This window comes from Penicillium angulare, assembly GCF_028827245.1.
Source record: "Penicillium angulare strain IBT 27051 chromosome Unknown utg000001l_segment0_segment0, whole genome shotgun sequence".
Classification (NCBI taxonomy): domain Eukaryota; kingdom Fungi; phylum Ascomycota; class Eurotiomycetes; order Eurotiales; family Aspergillaceae; genus Penicillium; species Penicillium angulare.
Genome location: NW_026623160.1, coordinates 2,954,368 through 2,966,201, shown reverse-complemented (window position 1 = coordinate 2,966,201; position 11,834 = coordinate 2,954,368). Strand labels below are relative to the sequence as shown.

General features: G+C 43.9%; 3 protein-coding genes across 3 annotated transcripts; 1 reads left to right on the top strand and 2 right to left on the bottom strand.

Annotated features, from left to right (window-relative positions):
* Nucleotides 1–642: 642 nt before the first annotated feature.
* N7478_001049 (uncharacterized protein) lies at nt 643–1,659 on the bottom strand (the record flags this gene model as incomplete). Its single annotated transcript, XM_056917264.1, has 1 exon — nt 643–1,659. One exon carries the CDS (start codon nt 1,657–1,659, stop codon nt 643–645), a length of 1,017 nt encoding a protein of 338 aa, XP_056785144.1.
* Nucleotides 1,660–3,435: 1,776 nt separating this feature from the next.
* Nucleotides 3,436–4,191, bottom strand: N7478_001048 (uncharacterized protein; the record flags this gene model as incomplete). The annotated part of the gene is made up of 4 exons (XM_056917263.1): nt 3,436–3,725; nt 3,748–3,812; nt 3,852–3,966; nt 4,026–4,191. Coding segments are annotated over 4 exons (636 nt in total), but the record flags the coding sequence as incomplete, so codon positions are not given.
* Nucleotides 4,192–9,123: 4,932 nt separating this feature from the next.
* On the top strand, nt 9,124–11,328 carry N7478_001047 (uncharacterized protein; the record flags this gene model as incomplete). The annotated part of the gene is made up of 9 exons (XM_056917262.1): nt 9,124–9,249; nt 9,304–9,373; nt 9,447–9,494; nt 9,571–9,673; nt 9,738–9,979; nt 10,065–10,385; nt 10,457–10,714; nt 10,770–11,109; nt 11,187–11,328. 9 exons carry the CDS (start codon nt 9,124–9,126, stop codon nt 11,326–11,328), a joined length of 1,650 nt encoding a protein of 549 aa, XP_056785142.1.
* Nucleotides 11,329–11,834: the final 506 nt, after the last annotated feature.

Genomic DNA, 11,834 nt, shown 5'->3' with positions numbered 1-11,834 from the left:
CAAAGCTCATGGAATGAGTCAATCACGCAACTCGAAAATTATTTATCTCAAGTGAGATTCACGCAACAAGCACCAAGATTCCCGATGCGAGGAATCGTAGCCACATGTAGAAAGGTAAAGCTTTCTTGTTTTACCCACAATGTCTAAAACTTTCGAACACTTTGAGAATGATTCTGAAGTTTACGATATTGCTTGTAATAAGATCGAAATTACGCGAAAGTTAACGAAAATGAAAAGGGACCTCCATCAAAATCTCCAGAATGTTTATTCTGTTATGTCGCAAGCACAAATTGTGAGGTTGAGATTATTGAAAAAAAGATTGTCGATAAAGCTTTCCTTGTATCCCCAGAATGTTCAGCCTGTTTTGTCGCAAATTGTGAGATTGAGAGTATTGAAAAAAAAAGATTGTTCATAAATCACTCCTTGTATCTCCATTTTGCCTGCCGATGAAGTTTTATGTCACCAGAAAGCGTAGCTAAGACCATGCCGTATATACCCCCCAACGGCCACGCACTAAGCCACCTTTCACCCCATCTTTTCGGGCTCTTCCATTCAGCTCGTAGTTCAGTTTTCACTTTTTCATATATAGTAGGTAAAGTTGTAGCAAAATACTTTTCCCTCAAGCTCTGATACCAGGGCCGGTCATATTGGCTCCAGAACTCTTCCTCCGTATGGCAGAGCTACATCTTGAACCACGAATTCTGATGAAACACCACTGGCATGAAGTGCATGAAGTGCATGATAGAGTGTTCGCGTGTGGGAATAGTCATCCAATAACCAACGGAAAAATTTTGTGAAGGGAACAACTTTAAAGTAGGTAAATCCTTGTCGACCCACCCAAAAACCCGCTCTATCGTATCGGAATAAATATTCGTTGAGGGGAATATATTCGACAACCTTAGACCACTCGCTGAGCGACAGTGTCTTATCTTTGACATGCATGTAAAACCATGGGTCGCTTGGATCACTGAAAGTCTGTAACTTGCACTCAGCTGGCTTCTCATCGACCAATTTACCAGAGATGATGACACTGTGCTGTGGGGAAAACACGATTCCGTCGAGATAATCGATTTCTGAATTTTCGGTTTGTTTTTGAATTTCTGAGATTGTTTGTGGGATTCCTTGAAATTTGTGATAGGTGGTCTTCACAAAATTTCTAGCCTCGACAAGACGTAGTTCAATTAGGGTGACTATACCAAGAGTTCCCGCAGCGCCTGCAGCTCCGTGGAATAGATCCTCTCGTTCTTGACTAGAAGCCTGTACGATATCTCCATTGCCGAGGATAATCTCTACCGAGTTGACAGTATTGTTGAAGAAACCATGCCGAAATGAACTGCTTTCTCCTGATGTCCCCGAGAAACCTCCACCTGCAGTGATTCCAGGAAATTCCATGACAACAGGAGGTACAAGGTTGTGGGCCATGGTTATCTCAACTAGGCGGTCCATTGGAACATTTGGCTCCACGAGAGCGATGCGGCGCTCCGAATCAACTAAAGCAACATGCGAGAGACTGCTAAAGTCAACAATGTTCTGATCTGCTCCATGTCGAGGACGGGTGCTGTTCGAAGAACCATGGAAAACTCTGTAAGATTCGCCATGCTCATAAAATCTTCGAACGTCAGCCGCAATGGTGCTAACCGCTAGGGAGTGACGTTCCATATTTTAATATCTATAGCGGAAATTTTTGGGTTTTTCAAAGAAGAGATAAAATTGGCTCTTTGAATTGAGTTGTAGGTCAAACCGTTAAAATGCGACAAAACCTCAAAATATTTAAACTATGAAAGTATATGAAATCCTTGATTTTCAGTTTGCTAGATGTGATGTATCTGCAGGACATCAATAGGCAGTTTCAAGCCACAGATCTCTCCATGGTGCCGCCCGTAACTTCTAGAATGGGGCGTCCTCCAATAGCCTGCGAAGACCAACCACTGTCACATATTACCGCTAATGCTGATAGCGTCCATCACCCTCACCTTTTGTTTTTCTTTTTTTCTTTTTTCAAAGAGCAAAAGAAGTAAGAAATACAGAGTAATAATGAAATTTCCGTTGCAGCCGCATGACAGCATCTAGATAGCGAAGGGAAGCTTGAAAGTAGCAAGTAAAATATAGCATCTTTCAATATGTATGGTAGTTTTAAGTTCGACCTCCTAGGCTCGGATCAATCCACTGAAGACCTTCTGATGCCGTGCTCCACAAATCTAACCTTCGAACCCTATAGGTGTTTCGAAGGCAGAAGACAGTCAACCACCGAATAGTCAATGCATATGAGTTCACTCAAGTTCCCGCGTTGGGTTTGACCCTTCCGTGGTCTCCAGACAATAATTACATAGTAATTATACATGCATAGGACGAGGCAAGTCCTATTGAGAACCAGTACGTGGTGCCTGCGAGCTACTCGAGCGTCCCAACTGTGACTGGGGCAGAGAACTTGAATTGATTTCAAACCTCCAGATGCCCGAGTCTCGACTCGGGATTTAATCTTCCTTTAGCTGGTATATATGAATTATCATTTTGAAATCACGAACTTCCTACGCGCACCTAAATAAATTCAATAATGACCAAATTAGTGGGCCAACCTCCGAAGGATTGGTGGAGAATGCGATTTGCACAAGAGCGGGGATATAGGTCATAATTATGTGCGCGCCGCATCAATCAAACATTTCAACATTAAGGGGTAGAAGGGGCGGTCTGAGTTAAATTAGTTCAAGCAAGCCAAAAAAAACGCGCGGAAACACATGGCGTGAAAGACCTCAATGGCGTGTAATTGAAATTGATACATATGATAGTATATAGACAGCGGGCATTTGCTAATAGCTGCTCAATTACTGAGGAAGATCAAGAAAGAGGCAGTCTGAAATATGAGCCCTGATTTGATTTCAAATGGAAGTGGAGATTCTTGAGTTCATTGTTGTGGATACTTAGTGCATGCAGCAAACGAGCCAGTGTAGCAGGGGCGTACAGGTCACCGGGATGTGGGGGTGATTTAGATTGCTCGATTCTAACCCCGAACCTTGGAAGTGGGCCTCGATGCCTGCAGGCCAAGAGAGTTACAAGTTCGCGCCATTCTAAGCTCGCAGGGCCCCAGGGCTTTTTCTGCACGTGTCCATTTCGTCTTACCAGATACCAGGGACAAAAACCGCCAAGGCACCCGCCGACAATAATCCTCCCATGTCGGGCCATATTTACTCGAACACCTCCTCTCATCACGCAAACATCGGTGAAAAAGAATCATTGTCATCCAGATAGCATAGATCCACACAACCACCTTGCTGCTCCCCACCAATGCACAAGAGCTGTAGCTGATAAGTAAATCGGCGACATAGTTAGCGTGGCGCGACGAACCCCACCACCCATTACACAGAAGTAGACTCTGGTGCGTTTTCCCGTCTGAAGTGTTGTATTTCGCCTCAATATACTCTGCAGGTTTGCCCCAAATCAAGCATCGACCTTCCGACCGGCGGAGATTGTCCTTTTGGTTGTTGGCAGAGCGAAACATGACGTATCCAATACCCCGATAGTAAAAACAACAGCCAGATAAGTATTCGAAGCTGACGAAGGATACAATCCAAGATATTGTCCTTGAATTGTATATGTCATTGGCAAAAAGCAGAAGCAGCCCCATGCGAGATAAAAGCCGTAATGATCATGAGCTATATCGATGGTGCGTAGATACCAGGACTCATTGATGAAAAAGTCCACCACGTACAAAGTTTGAAGGATACTTACTAGTATCCATGATGGCTCGACGTGCTGCTGGATCTGGTACTGATAAGCCATATTTGAAAAATTGCTGTAGAGATTTCACATCAGCACTAAGCGTCAGGAAGACGAATGCTTCTGTCCGAACTCACATTAGAGTCCAAGCAATCATTCCTGGGCGTCCATTGCTGAAAAGTTTGAAATCAAAGCTTTTGCCAATTCGAGGGTTCAACTCAATACCCATATAGAAATCGTAGATAGAAGACCCTGGGTCACCAATTATCAATTGTGACATCTCATTCCAATAACACAGCAATTCAACATACCGCTAAATTTTCGATCATCCGCATGGGAAGGGCACACATAAGCCTTAACGAAAGCAAGTGTTGATACTAACAAGCCCGCAAAATTGCCCGCTGCAATCAAGCCGCTCCAGTTCCGTGGAATGAAGCCTGGATCCAAGAGACCAAACCAACATAGCGCAAAGTAAATGCTGGGTACCCATAGACATCGCAGATAAACGAACAGATCAGATTAACTTTCAAGGTTATAATGTTGATATATTGGTATGGTCACATATGAAAGGAGTAAATTAGCAGAGATATCGATGCATTGATTAAATGTACAACAGCCTGGCAGTGTAAAATACACCTGTTGATGAGAGAGGAATGCGCCACATACCAATTGTTGCAGTAATCTTGTAAAAATCGCAAGTGAATAGTAGTCGTGCCTACGGACCCTTATCCGGGGTAGACAAATTAGTGGCGGCAGGCACCGCTAGTTCCAAGGTTGTATTACCAGTCAGCCCGATAAATAATCCCACTCCTTATAAAAAAGACGGCACACCTTCTTCGAGTGACCCACGAGAACCCGTTTAAGGCTTGAATTAGTGACCTAGACATAGAACTCGTGGTATTAAAGGATTACCATCTCGTCCACATATAGCCCGGGCTTTTCGAGCAGTAAATCATATAAAGCTCCTATTATCGGGATTTTATGCTTCGTCGTCGACCGACTCGAGTTGAGGGTGCTCTGACATTTCCGAACCGGCGAAGGTTGTTGCTGGTGTTGATGGCGGAAAATTTACTACGCTTAGCAGCTTTAGCCATTTGCTAGCTTGATTCATTCAGTAACTGATATCTAGCCCGAAACTAAACTGGATCCGTCAGCCGGTGTCTTCGACTTGCGTCACAAGATGCACAACACACATGCATTGGGCGCTTGGCACGATTATACCACGCAAAAAGAACTCTGCCCGAAGTTCTGTGCGAATGATGTTCCTAGGATCATATTGCCATATGATATGGAGGAACGAGGACAAGGGTGAATTTGCGTGATTCGTTTGAGACCGGCAAGAGTATGCAAGTAAACAGATTTATGGACGCACAATAGCTTCATGCACCCTAAACCTAATTCTTTTTAGAGGATCATCCTAAGAATAAACAATATGTCATTAATTTGGCATCGCAGAAACTGAAGATGTAGGTAAGTACTATACCATTGTACCTCGCTGCAGACCTTGCCTTGATTGACTATCTTGTTCATTTGTGATTTCATACTCCCCATGCCACCACGTACCAATGTAACCTTTGAGTCACCTGGCGACCTGACTACCTACTTTCACCTATATGGAGCATATCTCCCGATCTCTTATAACAGCTCATCAGGGGTTGCACGAATTAGAGCTTGCCTTCAAGATCATTTATATAATTCAGCAAACCTACAGTAAAAGACAGATGAGGATCTCATTACCATTCACCATAATCGAGCCGGTTGTCTATATGTGCGAAATTAGGGCTTCTTTTCTAGGACCCGGAGGGTCGACAGGAATCCCACATGTGGATTAGCGTTTTTCAAATTTAGGTTCAGGAATGAAAGCCTAACAGTGTGACGTTAGATCTGAGCTCGAATACTACTTTGCGAAGTCGAGGATTGCTGAGTCCTGGCTCCAATCAAGATCGAAGTTGGTCCCATGTGTTACGGTATATATATATATTGATAATTTTTACGGCATACATATATGTTGATATTCCAAAGAGAAGGTTAAAGAATAATATATATTAATATTAGAACAGGCAAATTAATTACCGAGAGTTCCAGCCCTAGACCCCTCACGTAGGGCACACAAACGGTGGTTGATATAAAATATATAAATACTTAGAAGTAGTAGACTTCCAAGGATTAGTTTCTGTATAACTTCATAAAAGAACTCTATCCAATACCACCACTCTTTATCTGCCTAACCCATTGACGTCAACCTTAACAATAAACTAAAAAGCTATGCCTATAAGTATATACCCCCACCTATTTGCCAGATCTAGAAAGTATAGACTAGACACATTCTTAGTATTTCTTAAATAGTTAAATATTCATCTACTAAGAAGCTATTAGTAAGCTTATATTAATATATATTATAGAGAATAATAGAAATTACAAACAATTAAATTAGTATAGATCCAATAATATTATATTTTATAGATATATTCTTCTTTGCTAGCTTAAGATTCAACTCTATAACAGATATACTAAATTTTGGCAGCAGAGCTATTAAATTTGACAAAGGACAAATACACAGAATACCGACAGGGCAATTTGTATATACTACAGGGTTTCTAGTGTTACAAGACTATATAGAGGACTAAAACAATGATATTTTCGACAATAGATCTCTGTAATTCAGTCGCAGTGGATACTGACACTAGTAGAGAGTAAAGAAGTAGAATATAAATTTACCGGAATTCCTTATGCACAAATTATCGGATTTTCAATGGTATAGTTTTATTGCTCTTATGCTACGTAGTAATATTAAATATACACCTCAGAGCTTCGTGATGATATTATTTGAGCCTCTAGAATTACGTGAGTGAAGGTAATCCGAGAGACGATTAGACTGATGTTTGGAAAGCCTATTGGAAAGACGTGCAGTATAATATGATGTTAAACGCGTATTCAAACCCCGCCTCTTCCAGCCAGAGTTAGATTGTTTATCGGGTTACTGGAGTAGATCGGGGCACGAGGATATTACTTGGAAGTGAGAACTGAAGAAAATTTGAATTGAACCTGCACTCGTTCTTCTACTTTACAAGGTTCTGCCCAATATTGATCCAATAAATATGCTCGAACGTTTTCAGTACATTGATCTTGTACCTGTTCTTTTGGCCATATCTTTTGTCGCTTTTCTTTCGCTTTCTATTTTACCCAGGTCGGCATCATCAAAGGGGCCTTTGCTCCTATCCACGTTCATCCTTGAAGCAGCTCTCCACATGGACAGAATTTTATCCTCTACAATAACTTCATGTATTCGGTCAGTCGCCAGGTTCAATCTAGTCTAAAAGCCCATCTGACTAATTCACGCATACTACCATAGCTCTGCTCTTCTTCATGGTCACGCACTGTTCTTCATACATCATAGAATTCTTCCCGACGGGCCTAGTGTCGAGGAAGAACTTGTCAACAACAATGATGTATTCGATATACATGCCATGAGTATTGAGATGTTGTCGAGGATCTTCGGGTACACCTCTCGAGCACATCTAGAGTCGAGTTTGCTCGAATACATGCCCACTTCATGAAAGTAATCTCATTGACTTCTTGAACCAGACTACAGCGACCGCCACATTAGACCGATGAAAAATCGGCGCCAAAGTCTCCGCCTTGACAAGCTTCACAGAAAACCCCGCTCAACAAATCGACGGGAAAGATCTACAAATGCGAAAGTATTAGCGGGAGAAGGCGAAAAACGACAGCCAGCTGTGGAGGCTGAGTTGGAAAAAGTATTGAAGAGATTCAGTTTTTGTTTCGCCGTGCCACTTTTGTATTGCCATGAATATCTTGAAAGAAATTATTCGGTCCTCGAAGATTGTGAATTATTTTGTAGACAAGCAGTTTGAAAACGAGCACGAGTTAGGTGCAGGAGCATGGATTTCAATATCGAACTAGCTAACTCGACCAAACATGACCTTTTGCTTTATCCTGGGCCACATGAATTCAAGCCCACAGGTTTACACAGAATTTCACGAAAGAAGAGAAGAGAAGAGAACTGTCAGCTATAGAGCATTGCGACCATGGGGCATGCGCACAAGTATGTGCAAAGGGCGCAAATTTGCAGAAAAGCAGCTCCTAGCCGTGGCAGGCAGCATGATTTAGCCCTCAAGCCTATCAACTTCCCCAAGCAAAAACCTTACACGAGACGGGCTCAGGTGCTTTCTTATGCCAAGAATGTCACAAGCGTCCAAAAATGTGGTTCATCGGCATGCAGGCCGGTCGGCCTAATCTTGAAGCTCCTCGGAGAAGTTCTCCTCCAGAATGTCCACCTCCCGCTTCTTTCAATGCTGAAATCTTAGAATAGATTTTATTATAGACAGAGCGTTGATTTCAAACCCGATGCCAAGATCCTTCCGCGAAATCAAACAGAAATTAAGTGGCGGGCAAGAGTAACTAGTTGAAGGCCGTATACCTGTGAGGAGAAGACAAAGATAGATGGTGTCTATGATCTCCAATATTCAAAATTCGCCGATTTCATAATTAAGGATTAAAACGCAAGCTAGTGCGGGCTCTAGGGTAAGGGGTTCCCTTCATGGGGTAGAACCCGTGGAGGATTGAACACGGAGTGATGCTCCGCGCTAACAAGCACCCATTTTATTGGCGTTCGCCCAACCCCAGAAAACCAAAGGATCGAAAGGCTGACTTTGTGGATTGAATGGAGCTGTCATAATCTCAGAATAAGATTCTCAGATATCAAAGTAAATGATCATGGCGAAGAAGACGTTCTGCAGATGGCGTCCGGTGAACCTAACGTGGCCCTGATGCTGTGACAGGACTTAGTATCGCATGATTAAGTGCACCTCCGTATAGACGCCTTGACCGTATTAGATTAGATTACTTCTAGGGGCAAATCTAGCCCATGGAGCCCTCGCATTCCAAGACAATGGCGAAGAATTTGATTCGAGTTCGCACATAGATCCGAAATCTAGTCTTTGGCCGAATGCCCCGAGCGGGAGACAAAGCCGATATTCCCAGTACCAAGTCCTGAACCCTTTCGGATCATGGCGAGAAAAAAAGAATGTTCCTTCCATCGTAAGTGGAAGTCTTACTGGGGAACCCGCCGATTCCTATCAGGATACGGAGCGAAGGATGTACGCCACCGCCTGGTCCCTGTATTGCAACTGGGGTACACGAGTCTGGGGTCACAAGAAAACTAATTTCTGGGGAACTGCATGGTCGCTTAGTGTAGTGCATGAAGCTCAATTTGAATGTAATGAATATATTCGATCTGGGCTGATCGAGCTAATGCCCCAGTCGCGTGTTATAAGAATCTTGTCGTCCCACCTTGATGCATTCTTGTACCACACGGGATCTCGCCTTTGTCTCGCTGGAAAGATAATTTTCCGAAGATCGACGATCGAACAGTGAAAGGGATTAGACATGTCGGACACAAAGCATGAAGAGATACATGGTGTCTCCTCTACATTAGAGGACACTCCGCAGGTCATTGCCGGTTATGGTGAAACTGCCAAGCGTGAAGGTGCAAAGACCAAAGAAGTCCGCAACGTAAGTTGTCTTTCGCTATTTTTTGTCTCATAATCTATACTCACAACCTTCTAGGCCGAACTGTATGCTGCCATTGAGGAGACTGAAATTAAGAGATGGAGCAAAACATCCATCCACCTATACTGTGAGTCTGATGAACTCTGTCCACCTCATTTCCGTTGTAAGAAGTTTGGATCTAACAAAATTTTATCATTCAGTCTGTATATTCACAGCTTTCCTCTGTGCCTGCGCCAACGGATATGATGGTATGCATACATGAATTCCGAAATTTGAGGTCGTTGTGAGTCGGCCATGCGAGACTGACACAAATTGATTTACCAGGCTCCTTGATGAGTTCGATCCTGGCCATGGATCACTATCAGGATGTGTTCCATGTCGGCTTGACTGGCGAGAAAGTCTCTGTTGTGACTTCGCTATATACTGTGTAAGTGTTGTCATTGAAAGAAAAACATGTGGGCTTGCCACTAATTTGACTTTCTCTTCAATAGTGGATCAATTATCATCACCCCGGTCAGCGCCATCATTTCTGATAAACTTGGACGGCGAAAGTGCATGTTCGTCGGTGCTTGGGTTATTATTATCGGCTCCATCGTGATTTCAACCGCTTCGTCGCTTGCTCAATTCGTGGTTGGACGTTTCCTCCTTGGTGTCGGAATTCAAATCATGGTTGTGTCAGCTCCTGCATACGCCGTTGAGATTGCCCCACCACATTGGCGTGGTCGTGCTGTCGGTGAGTACCTGCCTTACCATATCATATTCTTGACCCGTTCCCGAGGTCGGAAACATCTTACTGACGCCACTCTCCCGACGTACAGGTTTCTACAACTGCGGTTGGTTCGGTGGCAGTATTCCCGCCGCAGCCATTACCTACGGAACAAACTCCATCGACAATAACTACCAGTGGCGCATCCCGTTTATCTGCCAGTGCTTCGCATGTGTTCTGGTCATCGTTTTCGTCTGGTTTATCCCCGAGTCACCCCGATGGCTTCTTACCCAAGGAAGAGACGAAGAGGCTATCGCCTTTCTTACCAAGTACCACGGAAATGGCGATCCCAATGCGCGTCTGGTCCGTCTCGAAATTGAGGAGATGAAGGAGGGTATTCGAATCGATGGTATTGACAAGCGTTGGTGGGATTGTACGTGCTTCTCCTTTCTCCTTAAAGAACTTCACGGGGTGGTGGAATACGTCTAACATGCTGAACTTTAGATCGACCATTCGTTACAACCCACAGCGGTCGCTGGCGTTTCGCACAGGTTATCATGATCTCCGTCTTTGGGCAGTGGTCTGGAAATGGTCTCGGATACTTCAACTCGACCATTTACAACGTCCTGGGCTACACCTCGGCCTCGATGCAGCTGCTCCTGAATCTGATCAACTCTATCGTATCGGCTATTGGTGCTGGAACTGCAGTGTGTCTGACCGATAAGATGCCGCGTCGCACGGTTCTTATTTGGGGTACCCTGGGTGAGTAGAGCACTACAGGACTTTTCAGAAACGTCGTCAACTAACAATATTTTAGCTTGTTCTATTACAATGGCAATCAATGCCGCAATCTCGCTCCCCATTGCGAACACCGGAACTATCAGCCACACCAAGGGTCAAGCTGCTTTGGCCTTTTACTACCTGTTCAACGTGGTCTTCTCCTTCACCTACACTCCACTCCAGGGTGTTATGCCCGCTGAGGCACTTGAAACTACCACCCGTGCCAAGGGTCTTGCGCTCTCTGGTTTCATGGTCAGCACTATTAGTTTCATCAGTCAGTTCGCATCGCCGATTGGTCTCGGAAACATCTCTACCAATTACTTCTGGATTTTCGTTGGATGGGATTTGGTCGAAGTCGTCTGTTGGTACTTCTTCTGGTAAGATAAGCATTCCGTCCCAGCTAGTTTCTGATACCATTGGATCCGGAAGGGTTCTAACATATTTTGTATGATAGTGTCGAATCCCAGGGTCGTACTCTCGAGGAGCTGGAGTGGGTCTATCAGCAACCCAACCCCGTCAAGGCATCCCAGAGCCTGGACAAGGTCGTTGTTCAGAAAGATGGTACTGTTACGGAGAAGATCGAAGTTGGAGCTTAAGTTCACATTTTGCGATCATCTGCCAGTATATGTGTAACAAGGAGATGGCACGCGGTCTCGGTGAATATAGGATGTGGGTGTACGGCGTTGAGTTAGGAAGGAGGAACAGCATGATTTTGTACGTGTTAAATCATCAATAATAGTATACAGTCTTAACTCGAAATATATGGATTTGGAATTCTACAGACAGCAGTATAGTAAATGGATGTGAAGTACTTAAGCCGCTCTACCCTCTGTTGTTCCCAAACTCGATTCTTTCCCAAATTTGAAATCCCTCTGAATTCTCGCTAACAAGAGACCATAGCACACAATTCCTTTCCTCCTAAATAACACCACTAGAATATACTGACCCACAACTACTCCCGCAGTAAACTGGACTAAGCTGGACTAAGCTAAATGTCACGAGAGCTTCTCATAGTCCAGTGGCACTAAACCCAATTCGGCCTAGTAACGGAGACCAGTTGATTTTCACTCGAAAGGTCCTTGGCCACGTGTGGCGACTATTG